General features: G+C 54.7%; 2 protein-coding genes across 5 annotated transcripts in view; one reads left to right on the top strand and one right to left on the bottom strand.

Moving 5' to 3' along the window:
* Tjp3 (tight junction protein 3) overlaps positions 1 to 19141 on the top strand; it is a 28236-nt gene extending 9095 nt beyond the window's left edge. For both annotated transcript variants that reach the window (XM_070002446.1, XM_070002445.1), the window contains exons 2-21: positions 2938 to 2994; positions 3089 to 3198; positions 4168 to 4270; positions 5072 to 5399; positions 7399 to 7502; positions 9505 to 9664; positions 9860 to 9968; positions 11422 to 11480; positions 11653 to 11719; positions 11953 to 12109; positions 13023 to 13131; positions 13355 to 13592; positions 14250 to 14461; positions 15338 to 15433; positions 16354 to 16424; positions 16739 to 16949; positions 17044 to 17144; positions 18036 to 18308; positions 18455 to 18501; positions 18837 to 19141. In XM_070002446.1, coding sequence (XP_069858547.1) covers positions 2947 to 2994; positions 3089 to 3198; positions 4168 to 4270; positions 5072 to 5399; positions 7399 to 7502; positions 9505 to 9664; positions 9860 to 9968; positions 11422 to 11480; positions 11653 to 11719; positions 11953 to 12109; positions 13023 to 13131; positions 13355 to 13592; positions 14250 to 14461; positions 15338 to 15433; positions 16354 to 16424; positions 16739 to 16949; positions 17044 to 17144; positions 18036 to 18308; positions 18455 to 18501; positions 18837 to 18939 — 2706 coding nt within the window. In that variant the 5' untranslated portion in view covers positions 2938 to 2946 and the 3' untranslated portion in view covers positions 18940 to 19141. The remainder of the gene's footprint in view (positions 1 to 2937; positions 2995 to 3088; positions 3199 to 4167; positions 4271 to 5071; positions 5400 to 7398; positions 7503 to 9504; positions 9665 to 9859; positions 9969 to 11421; positions 11481 to 11652; positions 11720 to 11952; positions 12110 to 13022; positions 13132 to 13354; positions 13593 to 14249; positions 14462 to 15337; positions 15434 to 16353; positions 16425 to 16738; positions 16950 to 17043; positions 17145 to 18035; positions 18309 to 18454; positions 18502 to 18836) is intronic.
* Positions 19142 to 19447: 306 nt separating this feature from the next.
* On the bottom strand, positions 19448 to 24208 carry Apba3 (amyloid beta precursor protein binding family A member 3). 3 transcript variants are annotated; one of them, XM_070002447.1, is made up of 11 exons: positions 24061 to 24206; positions 22988 to 23578; positions 22859 to 22898; positions 21799 to 21944; positions 21625 to 21711; positions 21381 to 21542; positions 20588 to 20767; positions 20292 to 20504; positions 20080 to 20199; positions 19824 to 19964; positions 19448 to 19536 (listed from the first exon to the last, which is right to left on the bottom strand). In XM_070002447.1, exons 2-11 carry the CDS (start codon positions 23549 to 23551, stop codon positions 19465 to 19467), a joined length of 1725 nt encoding a protein of 574 aa, XP_069858548.1. In that variant the 5' UTR covers positions 23552 to 23578; positions 24061 to 24206; the 3' UTR covers positions 19448 to 19464. The 3 variants fall into 3 exon arrangements, with proteins under 3 accessions (XP_069858548.1, XP_069858550.1, XP_069858549.1); XM_070002449.1 differs by lacking the exon at positions 20588 to 20767 and having other exon boundaries at positions 24061 to 24208; XM_070002448.1 differs by lacking the exon at positions 20080 to 20199 and having other exon boundaries at positions 24061 to 24207.
* Positions 24209 to 25120: the final 912 nt, after the last annotated feature.

The raw sequence follows: 25120 nt of genomic DNA, 5'->3' as shown, positions 1-25120 counted from the left end.
TGTGGGGGGGGTGAGATTGTTTGGCCTTAGGGCTGTGATGGATGAATAGGAGTTGGGTTCATCCGGGCCCAGAAGGATTCAGAATGAATGAATAAAGCAGAAAAGGACAATAGGTGCCAGGTGCTCAGCTAGATGGGAAGGGGTGGGAAAGAAGGGAGTCTCCAGAGTCCTGGATGTTGAGGGGGGGGTGTTCCCCTGGGGGGGTGCCCTTAGGCTTAGGGAGCAGCCTGGACCGAGGTTGGGAGGGCACCAAGGAGCTGAAGTCGACTAGGATCAGGCTTCAGGGCACAAGGGAGGGAGCCAAAGGCACACCAGCCACAAGCCCAGGCAGGCCCGGGCACCTGTGTCCCCGCCCCGCCCCCGCGCCACACGGGATTTCTTCAAGGAAAGCCAAGAAAAAGAAAATTCCAGAGTGGCATTTAATCATGCGAAGTATCACATCAAAGCCAGAGGGCTTGGGGGTTGAAAAAAAACAAGCTCATGCCGGGCGCTGGTGGCTCACGCCTGTAATCCTAGCTACTCAGGAGGCTGAGATCTGAGGATCGCGGTTCAAAGCCAGCCCGGGCAGGAGAGACCGTGAGACTCCTATCTCCAATAAACCACCAGAAAACCGGAAGTGGCACTGTAGCTCAAGTGGTAGAGTGCTTGCCTTGAGCTGAAGAGCTGAGGGACAGCGCCCAGGCCCAGAGTTCAAGCCCCACGGCCGACAAAAAAAAAAAAAAAAAAAAAAAAAAAGAAAAAAAACAAGCTCAGAAAAGAAATAAGAAAAGCAACAGAGAAGAAGCAGAAGCCATTGGGGCTGGTGGTTAAGAGCCAGTCTTGACGGAGATAGGAGTTCTTTCTTCTGGGCTGCTGTGTGACCTGGGGTGAATTTCTGAACCTCTTTGGGCCTCCCTGTCCTCTCCTGTGAAGTAGATATTTTTGTTGTTGTTGTTGTTTTGTCAGTTGTAGGGCTTGAACTCTGGGCTTGGGTGCTGTCCCTCAGCTCTTCAGCACGAGGAGAGCGCTCTACCGCTTGAGCCAAAGCGCCACTTCTGGTTTTCTAAGTGGTTTATTGGAGATAAGCGTCTCACAGACTTTCCTGCTTGGGCTGGCTTTGAATCTCGATCCTCAGATCTCAGCCTCCTGAGTAGCTAGGATGACAGGCGTGAGCCACTGGCGCCTGGCAGGTGAAGTAGATACTGTATCATGGTTGCTTCCTCGGTTTTTAACAGTTCCATGGATGGCTGTGCAGTGCGTTATTCCTATAGCCAGTGTGAATGGGGGGGGGGTGCGTTTACAGTAGGCAAAAGTAGATATTATGTTGTTATTCTTTTTACTTTTGGGGGGGGCAGTACCAGAGTTTGAACTCGGGGCCTCATACTTGGTTGGCCAGTGCTCTGCCATGCGAGCCAGGCCTCTAGCACAGCTGTGTGCTGATGGTTTTGGAGATGGAATCTGAGTAGTTAGGGTTCCAGTCTTCGCCACTAGTGCCTCATTGATTGCTTCTCGCAATGGTGGCCGGATCTCCTGAGGGTTGGATCTGCTTTCATAATCTGTCTGTTTCACCATGTAGCCCAGGTGGGCCTCGACCTCACAATCCTGCCAGTGCTGCGTCATGCCTTGGTTTCCTCAATTATGATATGGATACAATAGAGTGGTTCTACCATGGGGGACAGTGAGATTGGACAAAGTGCTCTGTACCAAGGAAGTGCTTTGTTTGTAAATCTATCCATCCATCTACCCATCCATCCATCCATCCATACATACATACATCCATCCACACATCCATCCACTCATCCACCCATCTATCCATTCACTCATCTACCCATCTGTCCATCCACTCATCCACCAATCTATTTATCCATCCATTCACCCATCCATCCATCCACCTATCCACTGGTCTATCCATCTGTCCATCCATCCATTCATCCAGCCATCTATTCATCCATCCACTCATCTACCCATCCATACATCCATCCATATACTCATCTACCCAGCCACCCATTTATCCATCCATCCATTCATCCATTCACTCATCCATCCAGTCTATCCACTAGTCTACCCATCTGTCTGTCCATCCATCCATCCATCCAGCCATCCATCCATCCATCCATCCATCCACCTATCCATTCCATCCACCTATCCATCTATTCATCCATCCACCCATCCATCTATCCACTCATTCATCTACCCATTCATCCATCCACTGATCCATCGATTTATCAGTCCATCCACGCACTCACCATCCATGTATCTAGCAAATATTTTTGGACCTCCTGGTCTATAAGACCCAGGTGTCATTCGAAGGACCAGGATTTATTTGTGAATGAGATAGACAGATATCTCTTCCCCAGGAGCAGATATTCACAGAGGGAATGGACACTGAATAGATTTTTTAAAAATGTAGAGAATGTTTAAGTGTCACACATTCTGTGAAGGGACATAGGGCAGGCAAAGGTGACATGTTGCCAGTGTGAATGGTGTGATTTCACCTGGAAGATAAGCAAAGACCTTGAAAGGAGGTGGAGACACAGTCTGTGCAAAGGGCCTGGGGCAGGATGGAACCTGGTGTGTTGGAGGAGCAGTGAGGAGACCAGAGGAACTGGAGCAGAGGGAGTGAGACTCAGAGATGCAGGAGGAGGAAGAGAGGAACATGGGAACACGGGGCCTTGTGCGGGAGTGGGGGTGGGGAAGGTGGGGGTGGGGGGGCTGGGGGGGAGGGGTGTCTTGGGGCTGCAGGGAGGACTGGGGCTTTGACCCTGAGGGAGGTGGGAGCCATGGAGGAAGGAGGAAAGGCCTGACCCAGCACTCACGGGCGCTCTCTAGTGGCTGCTTCAGGGAGAGGAAATGGTGGTCTACATGGTCCTAGGATGGGGTGGGGGGCAGGTAGGCCTTAGGCCGGACCCTCCCGGGAGCCCGTGTATCCTGACACCTACTTCTTTGTTCCCCCATCAGGTGGCTGACATGGAGTCACTGACCATCTGGGAGCAGCACACAGCCACGCTCTGCAAGGTGAGCCACCCCTGCTCAGGTGCTGGGGCCATGGCGGCTTTCTCCAGGCCGAGGGGAGGCAGCTGAACCTTCTTGTCTCCTCCTTGTCCCTTAGGACCCCCGCCGTGGCTTTGGCATTGCCATCTCCGGAGGCCGGGACCGGTCCAGCCAATCCGTGGTGGTGTCCGATGTGGTACCAGGAGGCCCTGCGGAGGGCAGGCTCCAGTGAGGATCATTGGAGGCCACCAGGCCACTGGGGAAGGGAGGGCTGGCATGACCCGCTCCCCAAGGCTGGGGAGCGAGCGCCTGGCGCCTGGCTGCTCCGTCAACACAGCTTTGGCAAGGACAGCTGGGCAGAGCCAGTCTGGCGGTGCCATGTCCCGAAGGCATTTCCTGGTTTTTCCTTCTATGGTCACCGTGGCCTCAGGGCCCTCCTGGAACAGAAAAATCCTGGAAACATTTTTTTTAATTGGCAGGAAGGGGAGGCCCATAGTTCTGAGCCCCTGGGGATAGGAGATTCCTGGAAATGTTGTGTTCAAATGGCTCTGGGACCCAAATGACTGACAGGTGATAGAGACTTGGTTGAACCCAGATTTGGAGATGATGTTTTCAGAAAGGGAAGAAACACACACACACACACACACACACACACACACACACACACACACACACACACACACACACACACACACACACACACACACACACACACACACACACACACACTCTCTCTCTCTCTCTCTCTCTCTCTTCCCTCTTTGTGATTAAGTTGCCCTCATTTCATAGATGGGAAAACTGAGAGCAGGACAGAGAAATGTGTTTGTGGACCTGGAGATCCCTTTGAGTTAAACCAGGATTACTTTGGAGGCTAAGATGGGAGGATCGCAGTTCAAAGCCAACCTGGGCAGGAAAAACATCTGTGAGACTCTTAGCTCCAACGAACTATCAGAAAACCAGAAGTAGAGCCATGGCTCAAAGTAGTAGAGTGCTAGTCTTGAGCAAAAGAGCTCAGAGACAGTGTCGAGGCCCTGAGTTGAAGCCCCTGGACTGATGAAAACAACCATCATCAACAATTACTACAACAGACTTTATAGACCTGGAATTTCTGAGGGCTTTTTGGGGGGAGGGTGGGAGGGGTGGCTTAGGGTGACTGGATGTGAGGGCCACCTCCCTGAGACCCGTCTCCTCCCTCAGAACTGGGGACCACATCGTCATGGTGAACGGGGTCTCCGTGGAAAATGTCACTTCTACTTTTGCCATTCAGATTCTCAAAACCTGCTCCAAATTGGCCAACATCGTAAGTCGTTGCTGGGGTGTAGGGGAGGACCCCAGGTTCACAGAGTCTCAAGACCCCCTGTCCTGTCTCTCTTGGGTGGAGCCTCTTTTTTTTTTTTTTTTTTTTTTTGTTGGTCATGGGGGCTGAACTCTGGGCCTGGACGCTGTCCCTCAGCTCTTCACTCAAGGCTAGCGCTCTACCACTTGACCCACAACACCACTTCCGCCTTTTTCTGTGTATGTGGTGCTGAGGAATTGAACCCAGGGCCTCAGGCATAAGGGGCAAGCACTCTACCACTGAGCCACTGAGCCACCTTCCCAGCCCCCCCTTCCCCCGTTTTTTTTTTCATATAGGTCCTGGGGCTTGAACTCAGGGCTTAGGTGTTATCCCTAACCTTTTTTGTTTTTCACTCAAGGCTGGTGCTATACTACTTGAACCACAGCTCTACTTTCAACTTTTTTTAGTGGGTAATTGGAGAGAAGATTCTCACAGACTTTTCCGTTGGGGTTGGCTTTGAACTATGGTCCTCAGATCTCAGCCTCCTGAGTGTCTGGGATTACAGGTGTGAGCCACCAGCGCCTGACTTGTGTGTGTGTGTGTGTGTGTGTGTGTGTGTGTGTGTGTGTGTGTTAGGGGGGAACTCAGTGCCTTAAGCATGCCAGGAAAGTGCCCACCACTGAGCCACACCCCTGAACTTGTGCACAACTTGCTGCTTACGTCCAGGCCCAGGCAAGCACTCTACTGAGCTACCTTCCCAGCGCTGGGTGCCACCCCGTGGAAGGTGTTTCTGGGTGACCCAGTCTGCCCCCTTCCCCTTCCCAGACAGTCAAGCGGCCCCGTCAGGTCCAGCTCCCTGCTACCAAGGCCAGCCTTTCTGGCCCAGGGCACCAGGAATCGGACGAGGAGGACGGGCATGCCCGGGGCTACGAGGGAGGTTCGTCCAGTGGCTCGGGGCGCTCCTGGGGCGAGCGATCGCGCCGGCCCAAGGCCGGGCGCCGGAGCCGGGCTGGCAGCCATGGGCGCCGGAGCCCAGGTGGCGGCTCGGAGGCCAACGGGCTGGCCCTGGTGTCTGGCTACAAGCGGCTCCCCAGACAGGACGTGCTCATGAAGCCCGTGACATCGGTGCTGGTGAAAAGAAGAAGCAGCGAAGGTGAGCGTGTGGGGCTCAGCGTGGCTGAGGGGTGCGGGGCTTGGCGTTCCCCCCGACCCACCAAAAAGGAAACTGCTATTGCTGACCCACCATGTCTGGCCTTTTGTTGTGTGTGTTCTACCAAAGAATGACCCCAAAGATCTCTATCGGCCTCCCCAGGACCTGCGGCTAGGTCACTTCCCAGGGCAGAGGGATTCTGTGGGTGGTATCAACTTGAGGCCCCCCTCCCCTCTGAGGGGGACCCTCCTGGGTCCCCTGGGATCTAGCAGGGCCCAGGATCACCACAGGATCCTCATTGAGAGATGCCTGATTTTGGGGAGTCTGAAGAAGCAACTCTTGTTTTTCCTTTTTTTTTGTTGGCCAGTCTTGGGACTTGAACTCAGGCCTGGACACTGTTCCTGAGCTGCTTTTGCTCAAAGCTAGCACTTTACCACTTGAGCCACAGCACCACTTCTGGCCTTCTCTGTGTATGTGGGCATTGAGGAATCAAACCCAGGGCTTCATGCATGCTAGGCAAGCACTCTACCACTGAGCCACCTTCCCAGCCATTAACTCTGTATTTAAAAAGAAAATTACTAAGTAATTAATTTTTTGTTTTCTTTTTTTTTTTGACAGTTGTAGGGTTTGAACCCAGGATCTGGGCTATGTCCTTAAGCTCTTTTGCTCAAGGCTAGAGTCCTACCACTTTGAACCACAGCACCACTTCTGGTTTTCTTTTATTTTTTTAGTTTTTCTTTTAATTTTTTTCTGTCATGGGGCCTGAACTCTGGGCCTAGGCACTGTCCCTCATCTCTTTGGCTCAAGGCTGGCACTCTACTACTTGAGCCATAACACTACTTCTGGATTTTTCTGCATATGTGGTGCTGAGGAATTGAACCCAGGGTCTCATGCATGCAAGGCAAACACTCTACTGAGCTACCTTCCCAGCACCTTTTCGGATAGTTAATTGGAGATAAGACTCTCATGAACTTTCTTGCCCAGGCTAGCTTTGAACTGCAATCCTCAGATCTCAGCCTCCTGAGTAGTTAGGATGGCTCCCAGCTGTATTTTTATTTTATTATTTTAATTTAATTTAATTTTTTGCCAGTCCTAAGGCTTGAATTCAGGGCCTACACACTGTTCCTGACCTTCTTTTGTTCAAGGCTAGCACTCTACCACTTGAGTCACAGCACCATTTCTAGTTTTTTCTGTTTATGTGGTACTGAGGAATCAAACCCATGCATGCTAGGCAAGCACTCTACTATGAAGCTATATTCCCAGCCCTATATTTGTTTAAAAATTTTTATTGTCAGTCATGGGGCTTGAACTTGGCCTGGGCGCTGTCCCTGAGCTCTTCAGATAAAGAAAAGTCCTCTACCACTTGAGCCACAGTGCCACTTCTGATTTTCTGGTGGTTAATTGGAGACAAGAGTCTCACAGACTTTCCTGCCCAGGCTGCTGGCTTTGAAGCTTGATCCTCAGATCTCAGCCTCCTGAGTAACTAGGATTACAGGCGTGAGCCACTGGCGCCCAGCCACACCATGACTTGAACTGAGGTCCTCCTGCTCAGCTTCCTTGTTCATAGCTGGTGCTCTACCACTTGAGTCATGCCTCCAGCACTGCTCTTTGCTAGTTAGAGTCTCACAGAGGTCTCTGCCCAGGCTGACTTCAAACTATGATCCTCCAGATCTCAGCCTCCAGAGTAGCTAGGACTTGAAGGCATGAGCCCCTGGTGCTGGCTTCCACGTCGTTGATTTTAGTGAGAAGGACTCACATCCTGAGAACTGTCATTGTGATGAAGTGGTGACCTCCCCTACACAGAGGCCACCAACGTCGGCCTCAGGTGACCTATGATGTCACCCATGATGTCACACCCCTTTTCTCCAGGGCTTGTCACTGTTGGGGTTGAGGTATCATAACCCCCATGATGCTATCTGTCTTCAGGTGATGGGCTGGGAGAGTCCATTTTTAACCCATGCCAATCTTGAGCCCTACCTCAGTTTCCCTCCTTATCCTACAGAGTTTGGGGTGAAGCTGGGCAGTCAGATCTACATCAAGCATATCACAGATTCAGGCCTTGCAGCGCGGAACCGTGGACTGCAGGAAGGGGACCTCATCCTGCAGGTGAGCTTGGCCTTCTTGTCCTGTAAGTGGTGAAAATGAAGCAGGGGACGGGGCAGCGCCACCTGTCACTCAGCGAGGTTGCAGAGCCAGGTTATGGGCATTTCCTTCCCTGTTCTTGGAGATGGTTAGGTACAGAATAGCCCTTCCTTCCAAATTGTTGGAATCCATGATCAAATTTTGGTTTCTAGTATCCCCAAGGTTTTCTGGGTATTTAAATTCCGTTTGTCAGTCATGGGGCTTGAACTCTGGGTTTGGACACTGTCCCTGCACTCTTCAGCTCAAGGCTAGCGCTCTACCGCTTGAGCCACAGTGCCACTTACGATTTTCTAGTGGTGTATTGGAGATAAGAGTCTTATGGACTTTCAAGACCAGGCTGGCTTTGAACCATGATCCTCAGATCTCAGCCTCTTGAGTAGCTAGGATTATAGACATGAGCTACCAGTGCCTGGCTAGGTATTCAAATTCTGTAGACAGCTCAGTACTGTGTGGATTCCTAGACCCTCCCTCTCCAGGTCTAGTGGCCCTGACTCAGAAGAACTGTCTCGCCTCACTGACTAGATTCCATCCTTAGAAGTCTTTCTTGTGATTCCCAGGGTATGCTTTGCAGCATACTTCCAATTCATTATTCCTATTGTCTCCTTGGGGTGACCCGTTTGTGGGGAACATGAGGAATTTGTCTGTTGCTGGTGCTTTGGGACACACACTAGTCCCTCCCCATCCCTAGGATTCCCCCAAGACACTCTCAAGAGAAAATGTCAGAAGTGGATCCTCGATGAACAGAGCTGGCACCAAGACCTTTCTAAAATCTCTTTGTGAGGATTTGAGTTTTCTAATCCCCCCCTTTGATGTCTATTTCAAGTTCTTCTCAGAGATATATTTCTACTAAATTCTAGGAATTGTGACCCCCCCCAACCTTCACTTCTTTCCTTTTTTTTGCCAGTCTTGGGGCTTGAACTCAGGGCCTGGGTGCTATCCCTGAGCCTCTCTGTGTTCAAGACTAGCGCTCTACCACTTGAGCCACAACGCCACTTCCAGCTTCTTCTGTTCATGTGGTACTGAGGAATTGAACCCAGGGCTTCACGCATGCTAGGCAAGCACTCTACCACTGAGCCACATTCCCAGCCCCTCCCTTTTTTTTGTTGGTTGTCGGTCGTGGGGCCTGAACTCTGGGCCTGGACGCTGTCCCTCAGCTCTTCAGCTCAAGGCTAGTGCTCTACCACTTAAACCACAGAGCCACATCCAGCTTTTTCTGCTTATATGAGGAATCGAACCCAGGGCCTCATGCATGCAAGGCAAGCACTCTACCACTGAGCCACCTTCCCAGCTCTTACTCTCCCCCTTCCTTTTCCCCTCCCCCTTTTTGTTTTCTGCTATTGAGGGTGAGCTCAGAGCCTGACTTATGCTAGGCAGGTGTGCTACCTCTTTAGCCCCGCCCCTCCCCGCAGCCCCGCCCTTCACGACAGCCACGCCCACCCACATTTAAATCCATATTAAACACGCCTCCCTCCTGTAATTTGAGCCAAGCCTTGGCACTTGAACCACGCCCCATAGTCGGAACCACGCCCCACCAGGTGACCACGCCCCGTTACGTGACTGTGCCCCATTACGTAGCCACGCCCACTACCTTCCCACACCTCCTTCACGTGAATGGAGTCCCTGTAATTTCAGCCACGCCCCCACCACTGGAGCCTGGCCTCCTGCTTCCTCCTGTGTCTGTTTCCAGGATCTTAGTGTTCACCCCCTTTCCTTCAGATACAGTGGTTTTTGTTGTCACCCTCAAGATCTCCCCTAAACAAACATCCCCTCTCAGGAGATGTTTGGAAGCTGCCAGTTTCTAGAACTTTGTGGTCCCCACAGCACAGTTCCAGTTCTCATTTTTGTCCCCAGGAAAAGTATCTGTTTCTATTCCCCCCCGCTCTTCCCACCCCAACCAAGCTATCCGTGTCTCGTATCCCCCACCTCCCACTCACCGGCTTGCTCGCTTCCTCCCCTGTCCCTGCAGATCAACGGCGTGTCCAGTGAGAACCTGTCGCTGAGTGACACGCGGCGGCTCATCGAGAAGTCGGAGGGGAAGCTGACCCTGCTGGTGCTCAGGGACCGAGGGCAGTTCTTGGTGAACATCCCCCCGGCCGTCAGCGACAGTGACAGCTCCGTTCTGGATGGTGAGGGGCGGGGATGGCCTCCCGAGCTCGGTCTTTCAGAGACTCAGAGTGACCGGGAGCGACGTGGAGTCTCTGGCTGTGTGGGTCTCTGGGGCCCCTTTTGCTGGGGGTGGGTGGGTCTGGATGTTGCCTTCCGTGAGACGGGTCCGGGCTGGCCAGCGTGGCTGTGGCCGACGCGTTGTCCCTTCTCTGCAGACATCTCAGACCTCAACTCGGAATCATCGCAGGCGCCTCCACCCCACGTCCCGCCACCGCCGGGACAGAGGCAGAGGACCGCCCAGGCCAGCCCCGCCCACTCCCCGGCGTGCGTACCCGGGAGGGGGCGTGGCGTACGCCGGGGGCGTGGCGTACGCCGGGGGGCGTGGCTTCCAGCACAGCCTCTGCTTCTCTTCCCCGCTGTCTTTCCCCCATCCATTCCCCTCCCCCCTGCCCCCTTGGAGCAGCACCAGGATTTAAACACAGGACCTTGAGAGCTTTCTTGCCTACTGCTGGTGATACTCTACCATTGGAGCTACACCCTGTTTTTGCTGGCTGATTGGGGATGAGAGATTCCTGAATGCCGAGATGACAGGCATGCATCCCCACATCAAGCCTGTATATATATATATATATATATATATATATATATATATATATATATATATATATATATATATATATATATATATATATATCTCCCTTAGCTTAAAATGTATTTCATATTCTTTTATTTATTTTTAAAATGTTTATTGTTGTTATAAAGGCAATATACAGAGGGGTTACAGTTACATAAGTCAGGTACAGAGTACTTTTTTGTTTTTCTTGCTGTCTGTCTTAGGGCTTGAACTCAGGGCCTGGGCACTGTCCCTGAGCTATTTTTTGCTCAAGGCTTGCGTTCTACCACTTTGAGCCATAGCACTACTTCTGATTTTCTGGTGGTTAATTGGAGATAAGAATCTAGCAGACTTCCCTGGCTGGCTTCGAACCCCAATCCTTAGATCTCGGCCTTCTGAGTAGCTAGGATTACAGACATCACCATCAGTGCCAGGCAAGAGTACATTTCTTTTGGACATTGTCACTCCTTCCCTTGCTCTCTGCCCATTCATCCCTTAGCTTTTTCATTAAAGGCTGGTGTTCCACCACTTGAACCACAGCTCCACTTCCAACCTTTTTCTGGTTAATTGGAGATAACAGTCTCCTAGACTTTCCTTCCCAGGCTGGTGTTGAACCTTGACCAATAGATCTTAGCTTCTTGAGGATTACAGGCATGAGCCACTAGTGCCCAGCTTTTATAGCTTTTGGTAATAAAATAATAATCTGGATGTGATGGCACACACCTATTATCCAAACCCCTGGGATGGAGAGATGGGAGGATCTAGAGTTCCAGGCTAACCTGGACTACCTAGTGAGACCCTGTCTCAAATAAAGAAAAAGAAGCTGGGTGCCAGTGGCTCACACCTGTAATCCTAGCTGCTCAGGAGGCTGACATCTGAGGATCGTGGTTCAAAGGCAGCCAGGGCAGGAAAGTCCATGAGCCTCTTTTATCTCCAGTGAACAACCAGAAAATCCGAAATGGTGCTGTGGTTTGAAGTGGTAGAGCACCAGCCTTGAGCAAAAGAGCTCAGGGACAGTGCTCGGGCCCTGAGTTCAAGTCCCATGACCGACAAAAATAAAAATAAATAAAAAGACAAGAAACAATAATGTAAGAAAACCAAACAACAACAGCAAAATGCCCATTGACATTTGCTCCTGTCTCACCCTGACCCTGTCTCCTTCAGTGAGAGCCCCCAGTTTCGGCGGGAGAGGTCAGTGGATTCCAGGACTATCTCAGAACCAGGTGAGCAGCAGGGAGGTGGGTAGTGATGCCGAGCTCGGTGCCTCTGGCTTTTCTGATGCCTGCTAGCAACGCTGTTACAAGCAGCGCTGGAGGAAGTAAGAGGAGAGGGGTAGGACCTCCTAAAGCCAAGGCAGCTTTGGGGGAAGAAACTGGATTTTCTTTTTCTTTCCAGACTCACCCAGAGAAAGCAACTATGACATTTACAGGGTGCCCAGCCGTCAGAGCTTGGAGGATCGTGGGTGTGTACTCTAGAAACTGCCTGACACGCCCCGCCCATATCCTGGGTCTGCCTTCCCCCTTTCCATAACTCTATCTTCCCAAGTGGGAGCAACCGCCATATGGACAAATTGGGAAACTGAGGCCCAAACGGTTGGCAAGGGCTCTCCAAGGCTTCTGGGCCTAGCACAACCCCTGTCCCCCCATCTCCCCATTCCCTGGCCTGACCTGTGCCCCTGTCCCCTTGTCCCCACAGGTACAGTCCTGACACACGGGTTGTCTGCTTTCCTAAGGGCATGCACATTGGGCTGCGGCTGGCTGGTGGTAATGATGTGGGCATCTTTGTGTCCGGGGTACAGGCGGGCAGCCCAGCTGACGGCCAGGGCATCCAGGAGGGAGACGAGATACTGCAGGTGACTGGGGATATGTGTGTGTGTGTGTGTGTGTGTGTGTGTGTGTGTGTGTGTGTGTGTCCTTGTGTGTGGGGGTGGGTGACAGGACCTGCTTGCGGCTACACTGAATTGTGTGTATGCCCTGTGGGTTACTCTGGAGATTCTGACCCTTAGAGAACATTTAATGGTTTATCTCCCATTTGTGTCACCATCGTGTCCTTGTCATGACCTTGTCATCCCCGTTATCCCCTTCTGTCCTGATCATGAGCCTTGCTCGTGTCCTGGTCTTGTCATGAATGTCACAGCCATGTGATCGCGTCCCGCACACAGCGCACCGGTGTCCTGACTGGCTCCATGTTCTTCCCACCACTCTGTTTTGTCCTTTTCGGAGTCACCCTGTGTCCATGTCCTTGCAGGGCCCTGACCACGGCTTCACTCTGGCCACAACTCCGACATGATCTAACCCCCTTCCTCATCTGCTCCCTCTGCCTCCGTCCTTCCCCACCCTTCTTCTAGTCTCTGCCCTAGCTGCTCTTGCTGCTACCATTCACTGGCTGTCAGAGCTGAGAATCTGAGATTTTGTGTGTGTGTGTGTGTGTGTGTGTGTGTGTGTGTGTGCACATGCATGTGCACTGGTACCAGGGCTTGAACTTGGGGCCTGAGCACTGTCCCCTAGCTTTTTCACCCAAGGCTGGAGCTCTACCCCTTAAGCCACAGCTCCACAATTCTGGCTTTTTGGTGGCTGGCTGGAGATAAGAGTCTCACAGACGTTCCTCCCCGGGGCTGAGTTTGAGCCTTCATCCTCAGATCTCAGCCTCCTGAGTAGCTAGGATGACAGGTGTGAGCCACCAGTGCCTGGCTCAGGTGTCCTTTGAGTCTGGGGTGCGGTGGGTGGCACTGGAGTGGCCCCCTCATCTGGTCCCTGTCCTGGTAGGTGAATGACACGCCCTTCCGGAACCTGACCCGAGAGGAGGCCGTGCAGTTCCTGATGGGGCTGCCTGCAGGAGAGGACATGGAACTCGTGACCCAGCGGAAGCAGGACAGTGAGTGCGAAGGGGTCCCCGTGTGTGTATGTGTGTGAGTGCGTGCGTGTGTGCATGTGTGCGTGTGTCACTGCAGGTGGCAGCCCCGGGATGAGTGCAGGGTAGGGCCTGTGGCCCAAGCTTGAGCCTGTGTATGTGTCTGTGTTAGGGCTGGGTCCCGTGGGAGGGGAGGACTGGATCCTGGGTGGGGACGGAGGGTCAACCAGGCCCCTTCTGTTCCCAGTCTTCAAAAAGATGGTGCAGTCCCGCGTGGGCGATTCCTTCTACATCCGCACGCACTTCGAGCTGGAGGCTAGCCCGCCCTCCGGCCTGGGCTTCACCCGTGGCGATGTCTTCCACGTGGTGGACACGTTGTACCCGGGCGCTGGGCAGAGCCACAGCAGAGGAGGCTACTGGCTGGCTGCACGCATGGGCCGCGACCTCCGGGAGCAGGAGAGAGGCGTCATTCCCAACCAGAGCAGGTGGGCCGACCCTGTGCAGATGCTGGGCCCTGGATGACCTCGAATGATTCTGGCCCTGAGTCCTTCAACAGCTCTCACCTGCTGTGTCCTCTTTGGCCTGGGAGGTGACCCAGAGGATTAGCATTTCCACATCTTTTTTTGGGGGGGCGGGGGGTTGAATTCAGGGTCTGGGCGCTGTCCTTGAGTTCTTCAGCTCAAGGCGAGCGCTCTACCACTTGAGCCACAGCACCACTTCCGGTTTTCTGGTGGTTTATTGGAGATAAGAGTCTCACAGACTTTCCTACCTGGGCTGGCTTTGAATCTTGATCCTTAGATCTCAGCCTCCTGAGTAGCTAGGGAGACAGGCTTGTGCCACCAGCACCCAGCTTCACATCTTTTTTTTTTCTCTTCTCTTTTTCCTTTTTTTTTTTTTTTTTTTTTTTACTGCTCCAGGACTTAACTTAGGGCCTGTGTGCTGTCTCTGAGCTTTGCCACTCTTGGCTGGTGCTTTACCACTTGAGCCACAGCCTCACTTCTGGCATTGCACTGCGATTGTCAGATGTCAGCCTCCTGAGTAGCTAGAGTGACAGCATGAGCCACAGGTGCCCGGCCCATGTGTTTATCTTTGGGGTGCTTTTGTGCCATCTGGTTGGCTATCCCTCACCCTCTTCTTCCCAGGGCTGAGCAGCTGGCCAGCCTGGAAGCCGCCCAGCGGGCTGCAGGCTTGGGGCCTGGGTCATCTTCGGGTTTGAATGCCAGAGCTGAGTTCTGGAGGCTTCGGGGACTTCGGCGGGGGGCCAAGAAGACCACCCAGCAGAGCCGTGAAGACCTGTCGGTGCTGACCAAACAGGGCCACTACCCACCCTATGAGCGTGTGGTGCTGAGAGAAGGTGGGCTGGGTGGGAGCCCGGGCTGGGCGGGAGTCCCCAACATCTCCCCCAAGCTGACATCTTCACAGCGTCCTGCCTTGAAAGGCTTGTAGTTATTGAGGGGGCCAAGAAGAGTTGTTGAACATCTGCTCTATTTCTAGAATGCAAAGCTTATTAAGTATAGATATTATTATGTCTATTAAATATTAACAGACTGTGAATGGAAAATATTCCCAGAATGACTGTGTGCCTGTGCACAACACAGAGGAAAGGTTTCCTTGTCTGTCTAAAGCTGTAGGGCCGGGCCAGGGTCTGGGAATCCTGGTGTTAGTCATCTGGTGATGACTGGATTCCAGGATGTGGGCGGGGCCTATGCATATTAGCATTTTCTTTTTGTTGTCTGTCCTGGGGCATGAACTCAGGGCCTGGACACTGTCCTAGAGCCTCTTTATGCTTAAGGCTAGCGCTCTACTACCTACGTTAAGCCACAGCTCCACTTCCAGTTTTTGAGTGGTTAACTGGAGATTTCCGTCCAGGCTGGCTTTGAACTATGATCCTCAGATCTCAGCCTCCTGAGTAGTAGCTAGGATTATAGGTGTGAGCCACTGGCACCTGGCTCCCTGAATTTCTTTGCTCAAGGCCAGCCCTCTGCTGCTTGAGCTACAGTCTCATGTGCTTTCCTGCCAGGGATGGCTTCAAACTGCGATCTTCAGATCTCAGCCTCCTGAGTAGCTTGGATGACAGGTGTGAGCCACCGGCACCCAGCAGGAGATACAGTTTTTCTCATCAGGCAGTTTAATATAGAGGATGTGGGCAGAGGAGTCAAGCACCCAAGACATTAGGAGTCTCTGCTAAATTCAGAATTCCAATTTTTGTCTTTGTTTCTCTGTTCCTCAGCCAGCTTCAAACGCCCAGTAGTGATCCTGGGACCTGTAGCGGACATTGCCATGCAGAAGTTGACAGTGGAGATGCCTGACCAGTTTGAAATTGCAGGTAAAAACCCAAAACCAACCAAACAAAGAAAAAACAGCCGGGTGCTGGTGACTCATGCCTGGAATCCTAGCTACTCAGGAGGCTGAGACCTGAGGATCACGGTTCAAAGCCAGCCCAGGCAGGAAAGTCCCCGAGAGACTCTTATCTCCAATTTACCACCAGAAAACCAGAAGTGGTGCTGTAGCTTAAGTGGTAGAGCACTCACCTTGAGCTGGAGCTGAGGGACACCCCCCCCCCCCTCAGGCCTAGAGTTCAAGCCCCATGACTGATGACAAAAAAACTAAACCAGGTCTCAAGGGGTACAGGTGCTGTTACAGAGGCTGAGGTCTGAGGATCACAGTGTGAAGCTAGCCTGGGGAGGAAATCTGTGAGACTCTTATTTCCAATGAACCAGGGGGAGAAAAAAAAAAAAGAAGTGGAGGTATAGCTCAAATGGTGGAGCCATAGCCTTGAGCAAAATGAACTCAGGGACAGTACCTAGGCCCTGAGTTCAAGCCCCAGGGCCAGCGTGCACACACACACACACACACACACACACACACACACACACACACACACACACACACACACACACACACACACACACACACACGTAGATTAAGGCGCTGGATAGCAGGGGCAGGCAGGCCTGGAGCACTCTGAACTCTCCTGCGGGGAATGGAGTGTTTCGGTGCAGGAAGCTGCCTTTTAGCTCTGTGGTTCAGAGCCTCTATCTGCCAATTGGGGCCAGTGCCAGCCCCTTTGCCCTGGACCCAATGCTGGGTTGCAGCTAGCATGAACTCTTGCTGCTGTTCCAACTTCCCTCCAGGATGACGGGAGCCATGATGGGTTCTTGAGCTGGGGGGGTGGGCGGGGGAGGTTAGGTGGGGGGAAGCCAGGTTAGAGGTGAGTGTGAGGGTGAGGCACCTTCCCTTCCACAGAGAGCGTGCTGAGGACAGACAGCCCATCCAAGATCATCAAACTGGACACAGTGCGGGTGATCGCAGAGAAAGTAAGTGCAGCCCTGCTCACGAAGGGGAAACTGAGGCCCAGGCATCCAACCACATGGTCTGTTCTCTCCCCTGCCCCCTCCTTTGTGAAGTGTGGAGGGGACCCAGGGCAGATTGGCATCTGGTGTCCCATAAGGATGGGAGCTTCTGGGGTCCACTCTGACCTCAGAATCTTCATCTTTCCATCCTCCCCCCCGCCCCACCTTTCTCTGGCTCCCCATTCTGCTGTCTGGACTGCCTTGTGTCTTGGGTGTACTTTTCTTTCTTCTTTTCTGTCTCTACTCCCCTCTCCTCCACTCACGTGGGCCCCGCCCAGGACAAGCACGCACTCCTGGATGTGACCCCGTCAGCCATCGAGCGCCTCAATTACGTGCAGTACTACCCCATCGTCATCTTCTGCAGGCCCGAGAGCCGCTCGGCCCTCAAGGCGCTGCGGGAGTGGCTGGCGCCCGCCTCCCGCCGCAGTGCCCGCCGCCTCTACGGGCAGGCGCAGAAGCTGCAGAAGCACAGCGGCCATCTCTTCACAGGTTGGTGGGAGCCAGGGCGGGGGGGGGGGGTAGCCCTGGGGTGGGGGAGTCCAGGGCGAGGCTTGGGCTGGGCTGATGTCCTCTTCCCCCACAGCCACTGTCCCCCTGCATGGCACCAGCGACGCCTGGTACCAGGAGGTCAAAGCTGTCATCAGGGAACAGCAGACGCGGCCCATCTGGACGGCTGAGGACCAGGTAGGTACTGGGCACAGGGGCCCCACAGATCTTGGGGTGCCATGGAGGGTCAGAGGAGGGCGGGGTGGGGGTGGGGGTGCGGCAAGATTACCTTGGGACTCAGGTTAAGGAATGGAGTGTTGTTTCAAGACTGGAGGTAGGGCCTGGGGTGCAGCTGAGATTGGGGCTTGTCCTTCTGTGTGTGTGTGTGGGGGGGGGGGAGGATGTGCTGGGGCTTGAACTCAGGGCCTAAGCACTGTCCCTGATCTTTTGTGCTTAAGAGCTAGCGCTCTACCACTCGAGCCAGCTCCACCTCTGGGTTTCTGGGGGTGTATTTGTTATGAGGGTCTTACAGATTTTCCTGCCCAGGCTGGCTTTGAATTATGATCCTCAGATCTCAGCCTCCTGAGTAGCTAGGATTACAGGTGTGAGCCACTGGTGCGGACTTGGGGACTTGGGGCTTGGCAGTGTCCAATCTAGGGTGATGGTCAGACAATCCCAGGACCAAAGGTTAATTAAGCACATACTCAAGGCTCAGTCTAGGGTCACATCAGGATTGCAATTTTTTGTTTTTTTTTTTTTTTTTGTTGGTCCTGGGGCTTGAACTCTGGGCCTGGGCGCTATCCCTCAGCTCTTCAGTTCAAGGCAAGCACTCTGCCACTTGAGTCACAGTGCCACTTCCAGTATTCTGGTGGTTCATTAGAGATAAGAGTCTCACAGACTTTCCTTGCTGGCTGGCTTTGAATGTGATCCTCAGATCTCCCAGCCTCCTGAGTAGCTAGGATTATAGGTGTGAGCCACTGGTGCCTGGCAGGATTACAGTTTTGAAGATGGCATCCTGGACCAGGGTTTGAGGGGGTGGCGGTTCTCAGCTCAGCCTGAGCTGACCATAGCGCCCATGCCTGCCCGCAGCTGGATGGCTCCTTGGAGGACAACCTTGACCTGCCCCGCCGCGACCTTGCGGACAGCAACGCAGACCTCAGCTGTGACAGTCGGGCCAACAGTGACTACGAAGAGACGGATGGCGAGGGCGGTGTCTACACGGACGGCGAGGGCGGACCCCACACGGACGTGGACGAAGGACCCCCAGCCCCTGCCCTGGCTCGGTCCTCAGAACCAGTGCGAGTGGAGGAGTCCCCCGGCCCAAGGGATCATAGGAGAATCCCAGCTCAGCGGGAGACCCAGGTGGGCAGGTTTCTCATTGGGGTGGGCGTGAGGGGGTGGTCTCTCCGGAAGGAGGGTCCACATGGGGCTGAACCAGGTTGTACACCTTCCTTGCACCGCCTGGGTTACTCACGGCTCTGGGACTAGCGTAAACTTTGTCCCTCCAGGTGGACAGCCGCCACCCCCAGGCCCAATGGCGCCAGGATAGCATGCGGTAAGAGCCCTCAGGTTCCCCATGGTGATGTGGGCTTGGGGGGGGGGGCCTCAACCCCTTCCCCTAGACTCAAACTCCAGCTGAGAGAGAGATCTAGAACCAGCCTATGGCTTCATGCTGTCTGACAGGGATCCTCTTTGTGGGAGAACTTGTTGAAGGAACAGACATTGAAGCTGGGCTTAGAAGGATGCATAGGAGTGTGTCCACAAGGCCCTGCCCAGGAATGCTGTTTCTCTCATCCCAGTTCACACCGACTTGCCTAGCATTAGCCCTGGGAATGGTAGGGAAGCTCACGCCCTCCACCATGGCCTCTCTAACTCCTTTTGGGTTGGCAGGACATATGAACGAGAAGCTCTGAGAAGGAAGTTCACCCGTGCCCGAGATGTGGAGTCTTCCGATGAGGAGGGCTACGACTGGGGCCCAGCCACTGACCTGTGACCCCTCCTGGGCTGTCAGCTGACACCTCCCTGGGCTGGGCCTGCTTTCCTCTGAACTTTGCCTCTGGCGGAGGATGGAGCTGGTTTCCAGCTGCTTCTGAGGGGGCTAAGGGGAGAAGAGGTCACTTCTCCTTTCAGACCTGCAGACCCCAAACTGACTGACACTTTGTCCATTCAATAAACCTTTAATTTTTTTCCCCCCAGTCATGAGGCTTGAACTCAGAGCCTGGGCGCTGTCCTGGGCTCTTTTGCTCAAGGCTGGAGCTCTGCCAGTTTGAGCCACAGCTCCACTTCCGGTTTTCTGGTGGTTCATTGGAGATAAGAGTTTCACAGACTTTCCTGCTGGGGCTGACTTTGAGCCACGATCTTCAGATCTTGAACTCCGGCGCCCAGAAAACTTGTAATTTTTTTTTTTAATATTAAAAAAAATATAGAGTCAAGAATCTTTTGGGGTCTTGGCTGGCTGAGGAGGGGCTGCGGCCAGTCACGATTAAGGCACAGTGGTGCAGGGCGGGTGGCAGGGTGGTCACAGGTACACGGGCTGCTCCTGGCCTGTGAGCAGTCGGTAGGTGGCCGCGGGCATCGTCTTGATGTGCACCTGTGGGGGAAGCCGGGGTCAGGAACGAAGATGTGTGTGTGTGTGGGGGGGGGAGGGGGTGAGATCAAGAAAGGAGAGGACGGTGGGCGTGGGGAGGTGGGTCAGGATGAGGAAGGCAGAATCAGAACAGGTGCCGATCAGGGTCAGGACAGGGAACGATGGACAGAATGCAGAGGGGGAGCCAGAGGAGAGGCCTAGAAAGGCTGGAAAAGGCTGGGTGGGGACATGGAAGAGGAAGGGTTGGGCAGGCGGGGGGCAGGGGGTGGTGGTGGTGGTGGTGGAGGGACCTCGTTGTGGGCCTCAGTGAGCAGCTGGATGATGCGCTCGTGCGGTGTGGCCACCACGCTCTGCCCGTTGATCTCGATGATGCGGTGGCCCACGCGTATGCCGCCACGCTCAGCGATGCCCCCGCGCAGGAGACTGCAGATCTGGGAGAGGGAGGAGGGCGTGGTGCTCAGAACCCGGTGGGTGCCGGGGTAGCTGCCAACCCTCAGCCTCCCGGGCGTCCCACCCGCCTGCCCGCCCGCTCGCTCGCTCGCTCACGATGCCGTCCTCCACACAGAAGCCGAGCTGCTCGCGGGAGTGTGGCCGCCGGATGATGGCCGTGGTGACGGGCGGGCAGTGCACGATGCTGAGCCGCACCGACGTGTGTGGCCTCACCTCCTAGGGACCACGGGGCTCAGTGGCCTGATTGAGGCCTCGGTTTACCCTCAGACACTGGGAATGCGGGGTCTCCAGGGGCGGGGAAAACTCACCCGCACGGCAGCCTGGCAGGCAGACAGGGGCAGCCCTACCAGGCTGGCCCCGTTGATGGCGGTGAGGCGGTCCCCGATGCTGAGGGCTCCAGAGCGCTCCGCGGGCCCCCCGTGCATCAGGTTGGCGATGACGGCTGTGGGGAGCAGAGAGCCCCAGCCGGACTCCACCAGGGCCACGCCCAGGCCCTCGCCACGGAGCTTCTCGATGCACACCTGGTGGGAACAAGCCAGGAAGCTCAGTGGCTGGTGGCGGCGGTGGGGGTGCAGGTGGGGGTGGGGGCAGGCAGGTCACTCACCTCCCTACAGTTCTCGCTGTTAGAAAAATGATCCAGGTCCCCGTTGTGCAGGTGGCCGGGCCCAGGGCTGCCCTGGCTTAGCCGGGTGCCCACTTGACTAGGGTCAATGCCGCTTTCCTTCAGGAACTGGCTGTAGGCCACCGAGAAGGCCTGGCCAATGGCCTGGGCAATAAGCTGGGCCTGTGGGAGGCGTGGCATGTCCTGGGCCATGCTACCCACACACTTCCCTTTGGCTGTCCCTGGAACTGAGCCCCCACTGGACCTGCTTGGGCTAAGATCTCCAGGAGACAAGTTTTCTGCACTGGGGATTTTGGGGGAGCTGTCTGTTCATAGTTAATTGGAGACCTAGTCAGTGGCGCTCACCTTGAGCTGAAGAATGCAGGGACAGAGCCCAAGCCCAGAGTTCAAGCCCCATGACCGACCAAAAAAAAAAAAAGGGGGCAAAAGCCAGGCTAGAGGTGTTGCTCAGCAGCAGAGCACCTTCCCAGCTAATGTGGAACCTTAAGTTCAAACCCCCAATAACCAAAATTGTGTGTGTGCTAGGCAGAGATCAGTAAGCCCAGGCATTCAAGGGTAAAGACTTGTGAACAGACTCCTACACACACTTCAAAGCCCCAACTTACACAGTCCTCCAAAGGAGGAGATACCTTGGCCCTGACTGCAGGGGACTTAAGAGTGGCTGTCAGGATCTAGCTGTGCCCAGAAGGTTTGGAAGTAGTAGGGACCAGACCATGCTCCACCCCCGGCCCCCCATTCCACCACCCTGCCCAGGCCAATAACAGAGGTTGCTCACATCTTCAGAGTGGAAGACATGGCAGATCATCTTGTACAGGCAGCAGGCACGGTCCTGGGAGCCCGGCCTCCGTGCCAGCCGCCGCCGTGCCATGAGCACCAGCACAGGGCCGATGTCAGCGATGTAGGAGATGGTCTGTAGTGCGTGGTCCATCATGGCCTCCTGGAGAGACGTGCAGTGGGCTGAGGGCCTCCCGGGACCCCGCGTCTCTCAACCCTGCTGCCCTCCCCGGGCTGCTGGGTACCTGGGAGTCAGCGGTGAGGACCTTGACCCTCTTGGTGGAGACGAAGAGGTCCACCTCTGTCATGGGCTGGCTTTCTCCATCCGGGGCCTGCCAGGAGGCATGGGAGTCGAGGCCGCAGACACCCTACCACACCCAACCCAGGGCTCCCCGCCAGCACCGCCCTTCCCCCCTCACCTTGACGCGGTCCACGGCCTCCTGTGCCTGTGCCATGCGCATGCTGGGGGTTGGGTTCCACTCCGACACCAGCTGGGTGGAGCCCAAGTATTTGGCACCAAAGATGACGCCGTCCATGAGGTCCTCGTGGTCACAGGGCCCAGGGACTGAGGGCAGTGGTGGGGAGAGAGAGGGTCAGCCTCGGAAGCCATAGTCAGTCCTGTCAATCCTGGGGTTTCTGCCCACTGTTCCAGAACCATCCATGTGGCTTGGTTCCTGGCTGTTAAGTCTTGAGCCAATCGGCCCTGTTCTCCCCAGGATTGCCCCCGCCACAGTGCCCCCTGTGGGTAAAAAGTCCACTGCGGGTCCAGATCCACATGTCAACGTCAATGTTTTCCAACCATATAAAAAAGGGCAAAAGTCAGGCTAGAGGTGTGGCTCAGTGGCAGAGCACCTTCCCAGCTAATGTGGAGCCTTAAGTTCAAACCCCAATACCATCAAAAACAAGCCACTGTTAGCTCATGAGATCTACCAGAGCAGACCAAGGCTGGTCTCAGCCAGCAGATGGTCATGTGCCAACCTTTAATCTAGAATCGAGTGCTGCCAGTGGCCATACCTGCTCTACTACTCAGTGCTCACTGTGGTTCAATATGAGTACTCAGGCTCTCCCTGGCCATCACCCATCTTCTGAAAACCACTTGAAGGGGCTTCTAGACCTCATTTATTTTTCTTTTCTTTTTTTTTTCTTTTTTGTTAGTCATGGGGCTTAAACTCATAGCCTGGGCACTGTTTCTGAGCTTCTTCCTTCAAAGCTAGTGCTCTACCACTTTAAGCCACAGTGCCGCTTCCACTGGTGGACATAATGAGTCTCACTGGATTTTCCTTCCCAGGCTGGCTTCAAACCACAATCCTCAGATCTCAACCTCCAAGAAGCTAGGATTGTAGGTGTGAGCCACTGCCACCCAGCCTAGCCCTCATAGTTATTGGCAAACTTTGTGCCAACTCTGAGAGTCTGGTTCTGGTGCCTGGGAACCCTCATGCCTTGGGATGGAGTCTGGGGTTGGAATGTGAGGACACTCACCCTCCTGGAGGGCAGGGCACGAGGCCAGGGTCTCAGGGCTCTGGAAGAAGAGAGAGAACGGCAGACCTCAGTCCCCCTGTTTAGCTCCAGACCTCCGAGGCACCTGCTGGAGAAATACCCAGATACTACCTGGGCACTGGCAGCAGGTGGTTCTTCAGGTGTGACCAGAGGCACTGTCTCCAGCCAGGGTTCTGGGGAGCTGCTTGAACTTCTGCTGTCCTCTTGTTCTGTCCACTCTGGGGGACCAGGTTCCCCATCGGGATCCCCAGGAGGCTGCAGCAGGCGAGGGGCCGGCTGGGGGGGCTCCTGGGGACCAGGCTGGGAAGAAGAGCCAGCTTCACACTGCAGGAGGTCCAGCAGGTCCTCCCGGCCAGCCTCTGCTGACAAGAGCCCGTGGGCATCCTCCTTGTCCTGGGAGGCCAAGCCATGTCCGGTGGCAATGTGCAGAGGGCAGGGGCCTCCATCAGGGGCTAGGCCCACCAGATCTCCTGGCAGATTTTCCAATTGTCCTACCAGATCCTGAACACCTGACGGGTCCAGGTCCATTTGACTCAGGCCAGGGCTTCCAGGCTGAGGGTTCCACCGGCTGTTGTCAGGGCTGCGGGTCTCAGAGGGCACGAGGGAGTCCCTGGGCTCCCCCAAATCCATGGCTGGAGGCCCTGAGGAGGGCTGCGGGGTGGTTAGGAACTCCATGGGGGAGGCCCTGGCGTCTTCATGCGGCTGGAAGAGAGGATGAAGTGTGTGTGTGTGTGTGTGTGTGTGTGTGTGTGTGTGTGTGTGTGTGTGTGTGTGTGTGTGTGTGTGTGTGTGCAGGGGCGGTTCTTTCACGTGTGTGTGTGTGTGTGTGTGTGTGTGTGTGTGTGTGTGTGTGTGTGTGTGTGTGTGTGTGTGTGTGTGTGTGTGCAGGGGCGGTTCTTTCACGTAGAACCCGGCCCCCACTCCCCGCGCCCGGCTCCCCATTTCACGGGGAGCAAACTGAGGGCGGCCGTGAGAGGCCGAGCGCGGCGGGCTCCGAACCCCTTCTCCCGAATCCTCCTTCCGCGGCGTTCGCCCAGTGCCGCCCCGCGGCCTCGGACCCTCCCAGGGGAGGGGACACAGCCCCAGCCCGCAGAACCCGCACCCCAGACTCTGACAGACCTCCCGCCGCTCAGCTCACCCCGAAACCGGCCCCAGACCCCGCCGCGCAGCACCGCGACACTCACTTCTCAGACCCAGGCCGGCTCTTCCCCGCGCGGCCCCAGGACCCCCCGCGGCCGGGCCAGGCCCCGCCAAGCTCCCGCAGCTCACTCAGAAGCCGTCGGCGCCCGCGAACCCCCGACACCCCCGCGTCCACTCAGCTCGCTCTCACAGCCTCTCCGCCTGGACCCACTGCGCATGCGTATTCGCGCGGTGCCTACTGGGAAATGTAGTCCTTGAGCCTATCTTGCCTCACCGGGTAGGGAAGGCGGCGCTAGGAGTACAGTTCTTTTGGCAACTCGGGTTCGAATCCCAGGCTTTCTTTATCGCAGGGGGAAGCTGGATTGACCTCTCTATTGCACAAAGCAAGGATATTGGGGCTAGGAAGGTGGCTCAGTGGTAGAGCACTTGCCTTTCATGCATGAAGCCCTGGGTTCGACTCCTCAACAACAACTAAGCAGAAAAAGCCAGAAGTGATGCTGTGGCTCAAGTGGTAGAGTGCTAGCCTTGAGCTGAAGAGCTGGGGGACAGCGCCCAGGCTCAGAGTTCAGGCCCCACGACTGACAAAAAAAAAAAAAAAGCAAGGCTATTCATCACTGGCTGATTCTTAGGCTGTGATGGCACATGGGAAGAAATGGGGCTGGGACACATTAAAAAGAGAGAGAAGGATAGTCTCTGGGCTTTGGGGAGCAGCAGAAGCTATGGGAGGAAGCTTGTCAAAGCTGGACTTCGGGTTTGGCTCATAGCAGCATGACAGTATGGTGTGCCCCAGCTATAGGGTGGGTCTAGGAACTTATTATGTCTCTTTGAGTCTCGATTATTTATTTATTTTTGCTGGTCCTGGGGCTTGAACTCTGGGCCTGGGGCTCTGTACCTGAGTTTCTTTTACCACTTGAGCCACAGCACCACTTCTAGCTTTTTCTGAGTAGTGTATCAGAGGTAAGCATGCCATGGACTTTCCTGTGAACTGTGATCCTCAGATCTCAGCCTCCTGAAAGCTAGGATTAGAGGCATGAGCCACCTTGCCCGGCTCAGTTCCTGGGTTATAAATGAAAGATTATAATAGTACCTAAATCCTAGTTGTAA

Source organism: Dipodomys merriami, unplaced genomic scaffold (assembly GCF_024711535.1).
Source record: "Dipodomys merriami isolate MVZ:Mamm:240054 unplaced genomic scaffold, mDipMer1.0.p SCAF_6, whole genome shotgun sequence".
In the NCBI taxonomy this organism is placed as follows: Eukaryota; Metazoa; Chordata; class Mammalia; order Rodentia; family Heteromyidae; genus Dipodomys; species Dipodomys merriami.
The sequence above is the reverse complement of the archived record's forward strand: the minus strand, read 5'-3'. Positions and strand labels throughout refer to the sequence as shown.

What these genes read in the sequence shown, in the direction of transcription:
- Apba3 (XM_070002447.1), bottom strand. Translation starts at nt 23,551, where the DNA reads ATGGAGTTCCTAACCACCCCGCAGCCCTCCTCAGGGCCTCCAGCCATG. An exon ending in ACAGCGAGAACTGTAGGGAG is followed by an intron (nt 20,505 to 20,587) that starts GTGAGTGACCTG and finishes TGTTCCCACCAG; the next exon opens with GTGTGCATCGAGAAGCTCCG. An exon ending in TCACTGAGGCCCACAACGAG is followed by an intron (nt 19,537 to 19,823) that starts GTCCCTCCACCA and finishes CTTCCCCCACAG; the next exon opens with GTGCACATCAAGACGATGCC.